This window comes from Eucyclogobius newberryi, unplaced genomic scaffold (genome assembly GCF_026437365.1).
Source record: "Eucyclogobius newberryi isolate DKJ021-1_F unplaced genomic scaffold, fEucNew1.0.hap1 SCAF_11, whole genome shotgun sequence".
Lineage (NCBI taxonomy): Eukaryota > Metazoa > Chordata > Actinopteri > Gobiiformes > Gobiidae > Eucyclogobius > Eucyclogobius newberryi.
Window position 1 is genome coordinate 31,127,950 of NW_027315735.1, and position 17,798 is coordinate 31,145,747.

Genomic DNA, 17,798 nt, shown 5'->3' on the forward strand with positions numbered 1-17,798 from the left:
TCTGAACTGACCTGCGTTTCGTTCGGACACACAAATTCACAGGAGTAAAACAAATAACGTGACACACACAAACATGATCAAAATTGCAAATGCCACTTTACTTTTCTGCTAATTATTCAGCACTTTTGGCCTTTTCTAGCTTCACGCAACCAATTTATCACATTTGCAGCAAGTTCTTCAGGGATATACGAAGTAGAACCACAGTTTACAGCCATTTTGTATTTTGTCTTCAAGCACAAAAGGAGACACATCCATAGTAGTAGTAGTAGTAGTAGTAGTAGTAGTAGTAGCAGTACAAGTAGCAGTAGCCCACTTTCACCACACAAAACATAAAACTAACTTTATATATTCTATGTACATACTTACAAAGCATCAAAACAATAAGTTAAATCTTTTCTTACAAATGGCAAAGGAAAAACGGCAAAAAAAAGCACAATAGTTTCAAATGGTCCAGTGCTTGCATTTTCTCACTCCTTTCATTCCATTTAGTTTGAAATAAATCCAAACTTGCACCATCAAAGTCTCTCCAAATAGCAGCTGGGCGTTCCTAGGCCGTCCGACAAGTGACCGATCAAGGTCACTAAAATCTACTTGAAGCAAAGCCGAGGGTCCGGAAGAACAGAGGAACAGTGGCGAGGAGGAGGAGGCGTGTCCATGAGCGTCACTTCGGCGACAGGTCCTGGAGCGAGGCGAAGGGCGAGTTGCTGGAGGAGGAGACGCCTTCCATTTTGCCCGGCGAGTCCGCGGAAGAGCCCAGGCTGCTCAGGCTGCCGTCCAGCAGGTCCGGAGAGTGACTGCGAGAGAGCGACGGGAGAAAGATCTGATCATCTTAACTTTCCTTTTCTCTTGCTTGGTTCTAATAATGTTCAGTTTCACAGCGTCTCAATTCCAATGTTCGCCATTAGCAAAACGCACACACTGAAGTAACACCAGTCCCATTCAGACGAGACCCCATAGTCTAAACACAAATACAAAGTGTGGTTTTGTCCTGAATGTATAGAAGTGACTACAGTACATTTAATCATATTGATATCATCATATCCTAACTAGATATTTCATCAAAAAAATTTCCTTCCTTCCTTACTTTCATTCTCCATTTCACTAAAACAATCACATTATGCAGAAGTAAATCACATTAAAAATGCATAATCCACCACATACGGGGTATACATTTTTATTCAACATTCTTAATTCTATTGTCATCAAAAACTTCCAGTAGATTTTGTTCTGATTTTGTTTAAATCCGTTATAATAAAGTTGTTTTTCTTTTTTAAATGTCCCCACGGTGTGATCCTCTGCTAATCCAGTGGGATCTGTGCATGGATTCAACACTGGAGTGCAGCAGATCCCGTCAGAGTCTGTGTTTTAAATGGCCGTTTGTCATGAAGTGTCTGAAGGAGAAGCCTGTGTTTGTCTTTACCAGGAGCCGATGTCGGACACGTCGGAGGAGAGCATCGTGGTCGTGCCCTGGAACAGTCTTTTGGGTTGGCTCTCCATCTCCATCTCACCTGAAGAGAGAGTCATTTATAGAAAGAAGAGCGAGTCCAACATGGCGACAAACACGACGTTATAAGAGTATAATCTTAACATTGAACAAGTCCTACCTTTGCGTTTGATTGGCCCCAGTATGCTCTGTCTGATGCAGTTGATTGGACTTTGACTTCTTCGACTAATGAACAACATGGGCAGAACATGTTAAGGAATCAAGCACAAAAAATATAATACAAAATCGAATAAATGGGTTTATAATCACAAAAAAGAAAAAAAAAGATGGGATTTTTTATTTTATTTGTGCTATTGAAATAAGCCAAATAGAAAATAGAATTAAAAAATGTAGTAAGAGAATAAGAATAAAATCTCAAAACAGTTTAAATAATTAACTGCAATAATGCTTCAGCCATATTGTGGTACATTTAAAAGCGTATGTGTATTAAAATATGCATTGGTTTCGGCAATAGAAAATCACCATTTGGAATTTTTGTTTTGCCGCTTTGATGCATTTGGAAGAATAGTCTCTTTCATACAGCTCTGTCTTACCTGAATCGTCTGGTGGGGCTGGGGATGGGGCTCGGCGTCAGACCGTTGCTGCTCACGAGGATTTGCAGTGAAGGAGAAAAGCACTGCTGCTCAGAGTGGAAAAGGAAAAAAGATGATTAACAAAACCATTATCAATGCTTGGGCTGGATTTATACACTTTGTTTTTTTTTTCTCAGAACTCAGTTCTGTATAGTTTTATTTCCCAGTCCTAGACCAAAATAAACCAGAACCAAATTACGGCTAAATGAGACGAGTGCCGAGACTAAACCAAATCTAATTAAAGACCATGGACCAGGACAGAACTAGGTTTAAACTAGGATTGAGCAAATTGTACAATCTAGACTAGGATTGAAAAAGGACCAGCTCCAACCATATGGTACAAGCAGGACCAAGAAGGGATCCATAACTAGGTCAGAGACTAAACCAGGAGTAATTTAAGTCTAAACTGGCTCTAACTTACGACTTAAACCTGGTCCAAGCATTACACTAGAGCATTGTGCACAAACAACCTCCGTACACATTCCTCATTACGTCGATTAGCTTGGTGAGCTGCTCCACTTCCTTTTTTAAATCAAATTGCGTTGAGGACAAACGCACCTTTTTTCCGATGCCTCGTGTGGGGGAAGGAGCCGGGGAAACGGGAACAAAGTCGATCCTTTTTGGAGAGCATGATGCGGACTTTTCCAAATCATTGTCGCTCTGGAAACGAGAAAAAGGCATGTCGTTTTAGCATGAATAGATCACGCAGTGGACAGACAGGAAAGGAGATTTGGATTGAGGAAATCTGAAAGTGCTGGATTACATGAGCTCTTAGTAGTCCTCTAGTCTTACTGTGTTCTGGGTCTAAGGTCCTCCATCTTGGCTCTAGTTGAGTCGTCTGCGTTAGTACATCGTCCCCCAAAGTCGAGTTTGTTTAGCTTTCTATTTTTTGGAGAATCTTGTCACAAGTCTAAACCGGAGTCTAAAAGTATTGATACTAACAACAAAAAATCATATAAACAGGACAAACGTGACCGGTCAACAGTTTTAGAATGATCTTAAATCAAAAATAGAATTAGATAAGCTAATTCTTTATTGTCCACACATGGGGAAATTTCATTGTTGCAACGCAGGTAGATACAAAGGAAAAGGACAGATAATATATAGGAAGTTTAAAAAAAAAAAAAAGGACCACAATGATTATTGAGAATGTTTATCCGAGTCGTTCTATAGTCTAATCCCTAATAATCTGAGCCTAGTCCCCAGTCAAGTTTGATTAAAAAGACAAACGTTTTCGCTGGCGCTTCATAATGTTTGTGAATCAATTCTGTCTAAAAAAACATAAGCGTATTAAACATTTAGAAAAGACATGAATCAGTTGTAGTAGTAGCGGTGTTAAATGAACAACAATAGAACTGCATCGATGAAGTGTAGGAGTATTATACTACCGACGCAGCCTGTACTTGACGACTGGCGGCCCTGATAACTCCGTTGTGCTCGTTCACACTTTACTCTAGCATGTTCTCAGGCGTCTGCTCCCACACACGGAGGAGCGCGCAGCCACAATCTGAGGCCAAACATGCAAAAGGGTCAAGGCCATGGGGAGAAACTAAATCAAATGGTGGTTTACCAAACTGAGGCTTTCTTCCCAGGACTGGCTCATTTGCATCGCAGCTTGTACTTCACTGTAAAAAAACAACAAGACAACATTATTACAGAAATGATACAAGAGCAGGGCTATATTTGTGTGACATTTTGTCCACTTGGGCAGAGATCAATTACAAGAATAAACATTTTGAGCAATAATATCAGTTGTTGTTATCACTTTATAATAAGGCATATATTTAGATCATTTATTAAATATGCATTAATCATGGAATAATAATAATTCACTAGGGTTAATAGGGCTAGTTAATGTAGACGATTAGTTTACTTTTGATGATGATTAGTTAAAGACCTGCCTCATGCCCTAATGTATCAGTCAATCTCTATCAAAACCAAGACTAAATCAATGATCATTTTGAATTTTTGAAGAAAAAAGCATTACATTTTTTTTAACTTTAACGTTTTCATTATTAAAAAAAGGAAAAAAAAGTCTGCGATATCTTAAGCAACCCAGATTTGTGTTTGCATTTTGTAGGCAGTACTCAGAAAACATTATATGCAGTTTCCGTGAGGTCTTGTGTCCAAATTCATTAGAACATTTGCTGAAGTGTAAACGCATATGTAATTCTAAGGTAAATCAATACAATACAAATACGCATCTGATCAACTCACCGCTCATGAGCCGTTTCTCTGTTCATCACATCCACCCCTTCCTCCTAAACACACAAATAACACTTTATTTTATACACGTTTTCTAAAGACACAAAAGACAGTCACATCTATTTTAGGTCAAAATCATCAAAAACTTGACTGAACTAAATGTAATGTGTTTTTTTTCTTTTCTTACGATATTAAGAGTATGATATAACCGGTCGGTCATCTCTAGTTGACCAATGACCCCGTGATGGCCCCGGTGACCGTTGCCATGGCCACCTGCATTTACCTCAGAACACGGGCGAGTTTTACCTGTTTTATTTGGTGAAGCCTGGTACTAGGCACTCGGATCGGCGACGACGGGACCTGAGCAGAGGAATGTCAAAGATATATTTCAACATCAAGAGAAACGGTATTAATCTTCCTCACTGTGAATCCCAAGTATAGTTCACCCGCACCATAAAAGATACAAAGATATAAAGTGTATTTTTGGGTGCTATCGCGCTTCTTTTTTGGTCCTAAATTGAGCTTGGTTTGGCCCTGGTTTAGTCCTTCATTTAGTCCCTGGTTTAATCCCGGTTTAGTCCCACTTTTGATGTGGTGAAAGCGCAAACGCACCCTTTAAGTACAATGTTATACCACGTAATACAAACCCCGGAAAGCCCAACGCTTAACCCTTACTACAACATAATTACGTCATCGCATGTACAGTGGAATAAAAAAAAGGGGAAAAAATGAGAAAAAAAAATCTTTGTCACACTTTTTACGGTTTGCTGCATTATTTGTCGGCTAATGGTGTCATTTGGGTCACATCTGCCCCGGGACAGACACACAATCGCGGTGAACAAATGAAGTTTCCATTAATTTCAGGCAAAACGGTGTTGGGAGATTCCTTGACACATTGTAGGGCAAAAAGTTGTACACATTCGTATTGATAAATCACTTTTTTCTTTTTTTTTAGCTTTCTTTCTTATTAAAAAATATATAATTCTTTCCTGAAAACAAAAAAATTGCAATTTAACATGGTGCCTTTCTCTGAACTGCTTTTACTGACAGGATTGGCTGCAGCCATTTTGATTAAAAACAAACAAACAAACGTACCGACGATGATAAATTACTGCATGTTAATTATTAAAATGTATTGCACAGCCCCAACGCGTTCAAATTGAGGTCAACTGTAAGACAGAGTCGAATTATCAAAGTGTGGCCATAAATCTCACCAAACACCACCACTTTTGCGCCTTAACTAATGTAGGAGTTATATACTACCGACTCAGCCTGGGCTTGAAGACTGGTGGCCCTGATAACTCCTTTGAACAGTTTAATCTAGCTTGTTTGTAGCGTCTCCTCCCACAGAGAGAAGAGGAGCGGACGTCAGACGCCCTAAAGCCAAAGCATGCAAACTTATTTGTCAGGTATTTCGCATCGCCGGGGTCTGAACGTAAACGCCACGCACCATGTTGGGCCGGTTGACGACCGTGGTGCTGTTTCTTCGACTTCGTAGCACCTCCCTCTGGAAAACCTGCGAGTTATCACTGCAATGACAAATTGGAAACAAGAAGCACGAGTTAATAAAGAAGCAATTGTGTGGTGGATCCATAATTGTGACGGTTCAATTCACAACATGATAAAAGACCTAAAAAGGAATACAAAGAAAATTCAATCTATATGCCTAAAAGTCTGTTTTTATGATTGTGTACGTCTTTTGTGTCATAAAAGTGGTCACGTACAAGAAACATTTTATCCCATTAGACTTGTTTGGTCATGAATTATCATAAAACATTTCTTCCAACGAAAATCTGGTTAGACATTGGAGAATTGATTGGAGCAGAAATCCAAGAACATTTCAGAATAAGGTAAATATTGCATTAATGTACCTTCAACACACAATCAGTGAATGACAGTAAGACTTTAGATTGACACTCGCCAGGCATGAGAGGAAAACTGTGATATTCATGCAAAATCCTGGGGCAACACAACAAACGTGCCACAAATGCAAATAAGCCACGTTGCACTTTCAAATATTTGAGTCCTTGAGTTTTGGTCCTTTCATTCACACTAGATTTTTGCTGTTGCATGGATTTAAGCCAATAAATTATGAAAATCAAGCCATGGAGACCACTGCTCGTTCATCTCGCCTCACTGAAAAGGGGGAAATGATAAAGATAGTTCTCGGTGGTTGGATCAAGTTAGATTAAATAGAAGGCGTGCGCGATAGTGACAAAAACGAAATATTCAATTATTTTCCCTGCATCATCGCTAACAATATATCCGGATGTGCTCAAATGTGCCTGTAAATGTCTTTGCTGAGGTTTAAATGTGAACGGACCATAAAATTAACCAAACGCATCACATTTTACTCTTGTCTGGGATATTACCCTTTCAGACAATTTTTGAGGTCATTTTAACAGGACTATATACTCCATCCAAATCTCAAACAACTATTGCCACATTATAATTTCCCCCCAAGATACATCTCCCACCTCTACTTCAGTGCAATTGGTTTACACATATGATTTTCAATGCAAACCACATTGCTACTGGTCTGGGTATGGCCTTTGTCACCACCACCACCACCAGGGTCAACTGCAAACTCACAAAACAGCCAAAAACACAGATCAGATTTGACTTATTGTTCGATATGTATGTGAACCACCTCAGGCCGTTGATCATAGGCGCGCTGTTGGCCCTCCTCAGGGGCCCCTCAGTCTGAACCAGCGCGGATGGCATCTCCAGATCAAGCTCCATCTTTTCTTGTTGCATTACAGAGTTGTTCATTTCGACTGCTGCAGCTGTTAATGTCCTCCACAGACTTTCAATGCAAAATGCTCTAGATCTGTGTCGTTTACATTGTTCCTGCTGCAAAAAAATCCTCCGTTTTTCCACTTTTAGATGTTTTTCGTGCACATGATGGTGCGTGCTTAGCCAAATCAACAGCTATCGCAACTCCACAGGCAGAGGCCTTGGTTTGCACAATTCTAACTTTGTTTTTAATAGCATAACAACAATAAAATATCACGTTTACATGTTATACACACATAAACGACTACAACTGACTGGTAAAACCATTGCAAATGGTATTAGAATAGTATTTTTAACTTTGCATTGGTCGTTTAGCCTGCTACACACTGCACAATGCCTGGTAACAGAGAGCTTCCCTCGGATCCATCCACAGCCAAGCACTGCACTTAAGCGCCACAATTCTGCAAAGCTTTGTGCCAATTTAGTCCGGATACAAAATGAACATCGGTCTCAAATTAAAAGTAGACTATGTTAAACTTCACTGCGCCACGGTTGCAGTCGGCATAACACGAGTTAACCCACTTGCTAACACAACAGTGTTGCTAAGCCAAGCTACTGTGAAGCGCTGTGCAGCGTTAGCAGTAAGCTAAGTTAGCGTTGATGCTCCTGGCCTGTTTCGCGTCTTCTACGAGGTCCATCGCACGGTTTACATCTCGGGGCTCCATGAAAAGGCAAAAAGCACTTGTCGTTAAAATATTACAGGTAGCAATCTTGTTTTTTGGGTTCTGTTTGGCCTCGCGGAAAATGAACAGAACTGTCACTACCCAATCTGCGCCGCTAACGCGAATGCATTGAAACTATCTGGACGCTGCCCGGTTTGCGTCGAATAAAAAGTACTCTGCGCATGCGTGAGCCGGTACACCATCTTGACTACGGTGACATGATTAGGACAAAAACCATGATAACATAAATCAAACAAGTTTACGTTTTAAATAAATTATAGGTCAACTATTCAGAATGGGCCATCATCGTTATAGATGATTGGGTTTGTTATTAAACCATTTATATCGTTGTGATTGAACAAAACAATTAACCAAATTGGGTCGCTTTTCGCCCAATGAGTTCTAACCATCAATGTGTGATGTGTAATTTTACATTGTTATTTACCATCACTGCTAGTCACACACCATGTCTCAAGCACATAATAAACAGCAATAACAATGTCTTACCCCCAAAATGTGTCCCGTTAGTGGCGAAATAATCGGGGTTACTTAGCAGTTAGCAGCAAACTTCACGGCCCGTGTGTGTGTCTGTCTTGTCCAATGAAAGAGCTCGGTTCCCCGGTGTGCGGCCGCTGCTCTGGCTCCCGCGGCTCCCGGAGAAACCTTTAGGCCCCTGGATCTTCCTCTCCGTGACCTGAGCTTCCCTCCTAATGCCGCTAAACGCATTTACTGGCCGTGTGCGCGCAGGGTTTGCTGCACTCACATGCGCACGCAAGCCTCGTTTTGAAATTCAACAATGCGGTCATAAATGCAGGCCCTAATGAGCATAATAATGAGCTTATTAACGAGCCATTTGGAACAGTTGGTCCATAGGATTTCTCTGACTCACAGGTGTAAACACATAAACAACGTGAATAATTGAGAACCATAGAGTAGACAATGTATTTATCAATTAGAAGGCTATTCATGGGGCCCAGCTTAGAATTGCCATTACAGAATAAACAATAATTAACTTGTTTTAAATTATGCTGTGGCAACAGCGCTATATTGTCATCACTTTGAAACTTAACTAAAGGCTTACATTTTTTCAGATCAAACAAGATTTTCTGTAAGCGTTTATTTTAAATCCATTTTTATAACGCGGGTACCAGCAGTGTCTGCCATCATACATTTATATATCCATACATTTCCTTCAATTTGTGGAGTTCAAATGTAGCCCTTTAGCTCATCGACTATATTTCATATTTTAGCAGTAATAGTTACTTTATGGTCATAATACAAAGAGCAACCAAGTGTTATGCTTATGTATGTCCCTGGTTATTAGTGGAAGCATTCATAATTGTAGACAATATACTTTAGAATAGTCCAAATGTCCACATCCGTCTAACCAGTGGTTCCAAATAGCGGCAGGTGCCTTCTTCCCTGTTGTTCTTAAATTGTTTTCAGCGGCATCAGCTTGTCGTGGTTGTATATCAACAGTAAAATGAAAACAGAATGGCAATGTATGCATTTAATGTTTGGTTTCACGCATTCCTTCAACAATAAGAGTGTACAGCGGTGGCACCCTTCACTGACATGTTGAGAGACCATTTGAAAAGCAGCATTGATTATATAGAACAGCATTCACATCAGTTTAACGGACATGTGAAGTTGCACTGTAATGACACTTGTACATAGAATAATCTTTTTATGAGGGACATCACCGAATATTTGTGTTCACTTTTACAACTTAGCATTAAACATTGACAATTAATTATACAATAAGTAAAGGTTTTTTGTCCCAAAATATACAAACAGAATTAGAATATAGCACCTGCTTTTTGTTAGATATCGGTACAAGTAAAAAAGAATTACAATAAAATCAATATAAAACGGGTCCTGATACTCTTCTTTATGGTATAGCAGCACTGCACTTAATAAATTATCAATTGCTTCAAAATAATCATTACATTGGGGCAATAAAAGTGTTAGTAAAGTCAGGGCTACGGTGATGTTTCATGCATTTGAAACCTTTTTGTGATTGTGCAAGAGAAAAAGTGTTGTCTCTAAAACTAACTGTAGCTAAGTCGAGGAATAACGGTCTGTTAACACAAAAGTACAAAAGTACAGTCGTAAAATAAAATAGCTGCAAAAGAAAAAAACGGTGAAATGTTGTAAACCCGGTGTCGTCTTCATGCCTTGTACTTCTCCTTCCCCGTTTCACTAATGACACAGATATGCTGAAACAGACAAGAAGCCACACTGAGCCAGTTCATATTATCAAATGTATCAAAAATCAGATGTGTATTGATACTAAAACTAGATTACTGGAGCCATTTGACCTGTAACTCTTTACGTCTAAAACAGATGTTTCTGGTAACAAACAAAACAGCTGCTACTTTAGTTTTTATTTTTCTGCTGCTGCATCATGTGTGCTCCTGAGCTTGCCCCGCCCCCTTCCCTCTAGCCTGACTCCTATTGGATGAGCTGTGCCAGCAGCTTCATCGGTGGCTCTGGATTTCACTCAGGTTTCATTCTTTATGTCCAGATTCAAGCAACACGAGAACCTAAAGTTTCTCAGTTTGAATTGTTTGGTTTGGTCAACTTAACTCCATAGTTCAGCCGGGTTCTAACACCGGGGGCCACAGTGGAGCGGCCGGTGGACGTTGTGTCTTAACTCACTTCGTCTGGTATGAATGTGGTGAGTGTGAGCTGTGGCTACAGTAGTTTACACCACAGAATGTTTTTAGTGTCATGAAAGGCGCTGCCTAAATCCAATCCCATGTAACAACCTGGTTACTTAAAGATACACTATTATTTCCTCATTGTGTGGACAAATAAAGGCTATCTTATCTTACTATGCAACTCGTCTGATGTGGGATTTACTTACGTTTAAATCTCTAAAATACTCGTTGTAGTCAAGTGCATATCCCACCACAAACTTGTCTGGCACTTCAAATCCAACATCTGTAAATAAACAATAAACAGATTAAAGTCCACCGTTTATAATTAGTTAGTATTAAAAGTTCTGAGCTCACAGTCAGGTCTGTAGCCGACGCTTCTCGGTGTCCTCTTCACCAACAAACTACACAGAGGGAGAACAACCATAAGAAACACCACAAAATGCCCAGACACCAATTGTTTAAAACAGTTTTAGTATCATGTATCAACAGTTACAGAGTTATTACATAAATAGGACAAAGTAAGGCCTTTCCTAGAGTTTTATGATGGTCTTAATGAATATAAGACTGAATGAATGAATAAAAGTGTGATTGATTATATTGAGGTGCATTTTCATAAACTGAACGCGTCCAAAGTGCTGCATAAAACACACAAAAATAGCTTTAGCAAGGCCCATAAAGTAATAATCACATTAAAGCCAGAATCAAGGCTTTGCCACAGTGTGACATTTTAGTTTCGTGACAACATTAGTTACTTTATTATAATCTCTTACCTTGCTACTTTAACCATTTTAGGATTGTACTGTTTGAGAAGTTGAAGTAACGTCTTCATCGTCTTCCCCGTGTCAATGATATCCTACAGGAACAAAATGTGTTATGTTTTAATCAAGAACATCTAAACACAACTTAAAAGAACAAAAAACATTTAAACATTTACGTACCTCTACAATCAAAACATTCTGTGTGGAAAAAGAATCAGAAGGTTATTATTAATGAACAAAACTGTGCAAAAAGAGGAACGGCAGTTTAGTGTCAGAATCAGAACCATAAAAGGTTTATTTCCATTGTCAATGCAACATAGGAACAATGAAAAATAAAATAATAATAATAATAGCAACGTTTATAGTCAGATTTGGCTAAGAATGTACTAATAAAATAAGGTAAATAAGGTTTAAAAAAAGGTAAAATTCTTTAGGTCACAATTGCAGATGAAAACCACCAAGCAAAAAAAAAGCTGGATTTTTAAGTAAGAATTATCTTTTGTCAACTTTAAATGTTTAAAGGCATCACGAAAAACCTCAGCTAGTTTTAGAATACCGTATTTTCCCCGGACTATAAGTCGCACCTTTTTTCATAGGTTCGGCTTTATTTGTGATATTATTCGTTATTTTCACACTGACAACCACAAGAGGGCGATCTAGGCTCTAAGCGAAGCAGAAGAAGAATCTGCACTTCCTCTTCCTCTGGAGTTTGTGGAGTTGTTTAGAAGTGACACAGAGGAAGAAGAATTCAATGGATTTAGTGATTTGGGGTAAAACTGATGCTTTGGTAAACTTGTTAGCATGTTCTTTATGCTATAGTTATCTGAAGAACTGTTCATATGTTACGTTAACATACCAGACACTTACCACAGTTCTGTCTGTGCCTCATGTAGCTGAAGGTGTTAGCGTTAGCATACGTACACCTATTCACCATGTTCTCTAATCTCTTATTATTTTAAAATTAAATGTCTGTCCTTGGTCTTGGACTTCAGCAAATACATTTCCCCAAAAATGCGACTTACACTCCAGTGCGACTTATATATGTTTTTTTCTTCTCTCTTATACATTTTTTGGCCGGTGCGATTTATAATCCGGAAAATACAGTACATTTCAGTCTTACTTTTCCAGTCAACGTTGACAGATCGTCTCCACCGATGACTTTGATTTCGCCCGTCGACTGGTCGTTCTGCAAAGACAAAGACAATCTCAATTCAACACTTGTCCTTTCATGTCAATTTCCTCCATACAAACGGTCTCGAGTCGCCTTTTCCTGTGTGTTTTCTAGCGTGTGCTCTGACAGTCGTGTGGTATTTACGTAGTAGCTCTTGAGGCGTATGAAGTCCACGGTCATGGGGATGGAGCGGTCGCTGTTCCGGTTCAGGGCCTTGATGTAGTCGAGCAGGTCGGCGAAGAACTTGTACCCGCCTTTGAGCACGCACAGGGCGACGATGTGGTGGCCGCCCATCTCCTTCATGATCTCCCTCGCCAACCGCTCCGTCCTGCGCGCGGCGAGAGAGGGCACAGGGCACACGTTTTTACGTCTGGAGCGCAAAGGCGTGCGGACTTTGCGTCACCGCGCGACCCCCAACTTTGAGAACGCTGCTGTTGTAACTGAAGGAATTTAGTGCATTATTCTTTCTTTTTTGTATCAACTCTTTACTAACTTCATTCTTTTATTAATTTATTTTCATTTAACTCGGGCCACGTTTAAACGCTCAACAAGCAAGACATTTGAAAATCTGCTCCAAAATGCTTCTATTCATGGATTTAGTTTTAAATTGCTACAGCGACAGTCCTAATTTAGCATTATTTTGTATTTATTTATTTTCTTCTTTTTTTTTAAACTTCAATTTTATAAAAAAGACAAATGGAACAAAACACAAATAGAACAAAACACAAAACGACCAGACAGTACAAAAAAACATCAACTAAACGCACGTACAGACAAAATCACGGCATATTTAAATCAAAATAAAAGTCAAATTTGGTCCAAAAGTGGTCAGATTTGTCCATTTCCAAATTGAGCCTATGAGAGCATTAAGTCATTCACTGCGCAGTAATATTCTCTGTTATTATGTCATTGTTACTACAATGACTCGGCACACGACCAAAGCCTCAGAAAAGACAATTAAAGGCTTGATCCGCAGTTAGTGTTGCCGCGCTGCTATGGTTACGGGGTTTCATGTGACAGAAGTGACGTCATTCACTCCGCCGTTGGTTAGAGTTAATCCCCGCTTGAGTTTTTTTTTAATCTTATGATAAACCGGTGCGTCTAGAAAAGTAATGCAGTTCCTCGTATTGAACCAAACATACTGCATTGCAATAGAAATTGACTTTTAAAAATGCATTATGGGTAAAGTATAGCGATATCTATCAATATCGAATTGCAATATATATTGTATCGAGCCCTGTTTATCGCGATTGTATCATATCGTGACAAAAGTGTCCCAGACTTAACGTGGCCTTATGTTAGTTCTGACCATTTCAAATCTCGTCAGTAAATGCTCAGTTATGTGTTATTACTGTCATTGCTTCCATCGCTCTGGTTTCGACATCAGTTATAGAATCGCTCAGTGTCCGGGCATGGACTTTGCGACCGGGTCTCGGCGACGGCCCCCACCTGTCGAGTATGAGTCCGTGCGGGATGTAGACGCGCTCCAGGTCGGCGGCGTAGTGCTTCGGTATGCAGAAGAGGTCGAGGTCGTAACCCTGCTCCTCGTCGCTGATCTGCAAACACAAAAGCGTGTATTTAATAGCTGCAAAACCCAACGAACCGCTCAACTTTGCAGAGAACTTTCGCGATAACATAAAGCCGCATGCGCAACAACGGCCGGCTCGGATTCGAAACATTATCATCAGAATAAGACACGGCACTGAAAAGCACTGCAGCCGTTATTTAATGCAGTGAAAGTGACACGCGCCTGAACTCAAGACGGTAACGAGTGTCATGTGACGGGAGGGAAGGAGCGGCAGCCTCAGCAAACGCACACGAGCGACTGCAGAGGTTTGAAACGTTCTTTCACGTGCCTATAATGCAGATTTACAAGGTTTTATCTCATGTTTATATATCATTTCTCGCTTTTGAGGTGTTATTATGTAGAGGCGATCAGCACTGAACTCATGCTCGGTTGTAAAAGTGTTAATGAAAGTAAGTTGTGCTCGACATAACTATTTATTTATATGTTTATTACTAGGGATATGCAAATCTCGCGGTACAATATGATGACGGTATTCTTTTGTTTACGGCGATGTTTTAGACACTGTTTTAAGAGTAAATATCCTGAAACACATACAAATAAAACATCCAATGAAACAATCAATAAAATGGACAAATAGCTAAAAACACACAAATACAAAATGGTATAAAAATCGTTACATTTAAAAAGTCTTATCTGCCCTGAAATGGAGCAAAGGATCATGGTCTATGTAGTCCGACTCCTCGTGTTTTTTTTTAGCTCTTGCTGCAACAATTTAAGCATTTAAGTTTATTATAATTGATTGAGACACAGAAAAACGTGTGAACCCAAGGCTCGTCAAAGAATCTAAAATAATCGTCGGTCACTAATTGATCACCGAGCATTAGATACTCATTTAAAGCATCACAAATACTGAAAAAAGTACTTATTGTTTTTGACAGAATTGTATCTTTTGTGAACTGTCGTCGAATGATCTTGAGATTCATCATAAAAAGCTCAAGACCACGTGATAAAATTGAATAAACGACTCTTCCTTTGTGTTGAAATTAGATTCTATTGTTATGGAAATTGATAATAATGGACTAAACGAAAGGTCAAACTTAGACCAAACCCTGATAATGCACACAAAACACTGCGTACGATTATGACCCACGAGAACGTTATTTAATCTTGACCACTTTTTACCAGCACGCACAATCTTTTCAGACCAAAAGTGATCGTTTTCTAATCACTTGTAGATAAGACGCAGCCCTAAAATCTGTTCAAAAATAAATAACACATTCGTCCTCTGCCATACGGCCATTAACACAAAGCGATCTACAACTCCCGAGCGAGCTGTTGAGTAACGAACACCGAGCGGCAGATGTCTCATACATTTGTTCTTTTGTTTGAGCTTGGAAAAGGGGCAAACTGTGGGGAACGTGGCCGGGGGTCAGTCTGAACGTGAGGTTTCGGCGATAACAGAAGTTCATGTTTGACCACTGCAGGCCACAGCGGAGAGATTCGCACCAAACTCGCCGCAGAAAATGACCAAAGTGGGATCGATTTCGACTTAAAACTGTCAAGTTCGCCCCGCAATGTGAGCCTGAGCATGAATCGCGTGCATTTGAGTGTCATAAAAGGGGTATAAAAGGTTTAAGCGAGATTAAACTGCGGACGGAAACAAGTGTCGGGGCTCGTTTCACTCCAGCCACATCCTCTCTCCACAGTCGACACTTCCTCCTTTTGACGAGTGAAATACAGCTTCAGCAATCGACAAAAAACGTAGCATTTGTGGGGTGTTTTCTCTCTCGAATGGGTTGAAGATTAACCGGCCTTGGCCTCGTACGCGCGTGGTCGCTGTGTCCTTGGCGAAGCTCCATAAACAAAAGAGTGATTTCCACCTCCAGATCACGAACGGGCCGACAACGGACCGGGTACGACGTGGCAATCCAGGTCGACATTGCCGCGACAACGTCAAGAGTTTATTTTAAGGTTGGCGCGTTATAAAAAGACGACGGGTCAGTTTTGAATCGCTTTTCAGACACGCTGCAATCGGGAGCGTCAAGATCAAATGCAACACAACACTTATTTATGCCTTTTCTCTCTGCATCTACATGAAAAAATACATTCATAGCTACAAACAACATTTTGGAGGCGAATACTAGTTTGCAATAGTACAATTTCCCATTAAACTGGAGTGAAAACCATCGATACAAACGACACAAACGAGTCAGAATCAACAGCAGTTCACATCTTTTCCCCCCCGGTTGATACTTTAATGTTACTTCCAACACATTTTAATTGATATTACAGTGCATTCAATTATTGTTGGCGTTCTAGAGATTTTTTTATTTATTTAATTTTTTAACTTTTCCACGTTTTGTTTGATATTTGCAGGACCATGTCGAACGTAGAAAGAAATCAAAGAGACGTTCAATTGGTTGTGCCTTTTCTGAACACTCCAAACGGTCATCGATGAACTGATGTTGCCCATAGCGACCGGGAGTAGCACCAATATCTTCTCATAATAGCCTTTTCATCACTTTTTCCTTAGGTGAACCTGAAATTGCATCAGAGAATCGAAGCTGACTGCACGGCCCGTTTCACAGTAAATAATAGATGTTTTCATGGCTCTGCAACTTGTGTAATGCACGCCACAGACTTTAAGCTTCTGAAATATAAGATAAGATAAGATATTCCTTTAGAGGTAGATACAGAAGAAAAGAACAGATAACTTATAGGAAGTTAGAAAAACACTCTCAGTAGAAGATCTCTTATAAATATATAAATACTGACAAACCACCATTTTTAGTAGTTGACTATGCATCTTTCTCAATTAGTCGACTTGTTAAACACTTATTTCTATTGTACATTGAGACTTTTAAAGCACGTTTTAACCAAATAAAGGTTAAATTATGGCGAGTGAAGGCTTCCAGATGGAGAATATCAACAAATAAAATGTAGTAATGACAGAAATCAGAAATCGTTCGTTCTTTTTGGGGCGTTTTGATTTAATAACACACACTGTCTTTGATATAAATTGTGTTTTATAGAATCTGCATAGTCCATTAGACCAGTGCGATGATCAAAACACGATTACGCTTATGTTATTTATTTATTTTACAGCCGACTATTCCCGATTAGTCGACTGCTCGTTGCCGCCCTATTGTGCAGCGCTCGTTACTAAGGTATTACGGCTCAACGCACGTGGCTCTCGTTTGCGTCGCTCGTTCTCACGTACACAAAACGTGTCGAGCGCGCGCGTTGTTTTGTCTAGTCGACACCGTTGTCACGCCGCAACGCGGAACGTGCCCTCTGCGTGACTTTTACGCACGGCGATTATGCAACGACGTATGGCGCGTATCGTATGTGGGAAATAATAATGACAACGCTACTGTACAATACTCACAACAACACAGGAGCCGGAAGTCGCCATCTTCGTGACCTCAACCGTGAGACTTGCACGGAACGGGAAGAAATAAAGGGTCGTGGGCGCGAGACGGTCTCCGCGGATCGTTTACCCTTGTGACGGCTGCGGACACATGGGAAACGCTGGCTGTTTGAGCAGAAGTGAGTCTTTCCGGCGGCTGCGGCGGCGGAGGCGGTTGACTTCTGGGGGCGTGCCGTGCGTGCTGCTGCGGGACGTCCCCCCCCGGCCAATCAGCGAAGAGAGGAGGAGGAGGAAGCCACGCCCACGTAAGGGCAAGTGAAGCCGCGGGGGTTTTGTGACGATGGCGCCAGTTCTACGTTTTTACATAGTTTTAATTCAACAACGTGACAGTTAAGAGTTCATTTCTTCGGTTCACGCACAGATTATTATTGCCATGGCAACCTACCAGCTGCCATGTTGTGACTGTAAAATTGTACTCACTGACTCGTGCAAACTAATCCATACTATTTATTAAACAGTCAAATGTGAATTTGACACTGAACCTTCCTGGTCATTTTTATTAAAACTTA

The 17,798-nt window shown here is 40.2% G+C and overlaps 2 protein-coding genes and 2 non-coding genes across 4 annotated transcripts; all 4 read right to left on the reverse strand.

The window, feature by feature from the left end:
* Positions 1–453: 453 nt before the first annotated feature.
* Positions 454–7,874, reverse strand: pabir2 (PABIR family member 2). The gene is made up of 10 exons (XM_072439902.1): positions 6,932–7,874; positions 5,732–5,810; positions 4,588–4,641; positions 4,294–4,337; positions 3,647–3,701; positions 2,635–2,736; positions 2,038–2,123; positions 1,605–1,669; positions 1,421–1,508; positions 454–794 (listed from the first exon to the last, which is right to left on the reverse strand). The coding sequence occupies exons 1-10, from the start codon at positions 7,051–7,053 to the stop codon at positions 662–664; spliced, it is 828 nt and encodes a 275-aa protein (XP_072296003.1). The 5' UTR covers positions 7,054–7,874; the 3' UTR covers positions 454–661.
* On the reverse strand, positions 3,443–3,601 carry LOC140354860 (small nucleolar RNA U109). The gene has a single exon (XR_011926005.1). It is a non-coding gene; the product is annotated as a small nucleolar RNA U109 (small nucleolar RNA).
* On the reverse strand, positions 5,523–5,667 carry LOC140354859 (small nucleolar RNA U109). Its single transcript, XR_011926004.1, has one exon. It is a non-coding gene; the product is annotated as a small nucleolar RNA U109 (small nucleolar RNA).
* Positions 7,875–9,240: 1,366 nt separating the features above from the next.
* hprt1 (hypoxanthine phosphoribosyltransferase 1) lies at positions 9,241–17,448 on the reverse strand. The gene is made up of 9 exons (XM_072439903.1): positions 17,248–17,448; positions 13,781–13,887; positions 12,476–12,659; positions 12,281–12,346; positions 11,341–11,358; positions 11,173–11,255; positions 10,757–10,803; positions 10,609–10,685; positions 9,241–9,958 (listed from the first exon to the last, which is right to left on the reverse strand). The coding sequence occupies exons 1-9, from the start codon at positions 17,272–17,274 to the stop codon at positions 9,911–9,913; spliced, it is 657 nt and encodes a 218-aa protein (XP_072296004.1). The 5' UTR covers positions 17,275–17,448; the 3' UTR covers positions 9,241–9,910.
* Positions 17,449–17,798: the final 350 nt, after the last annotated feature.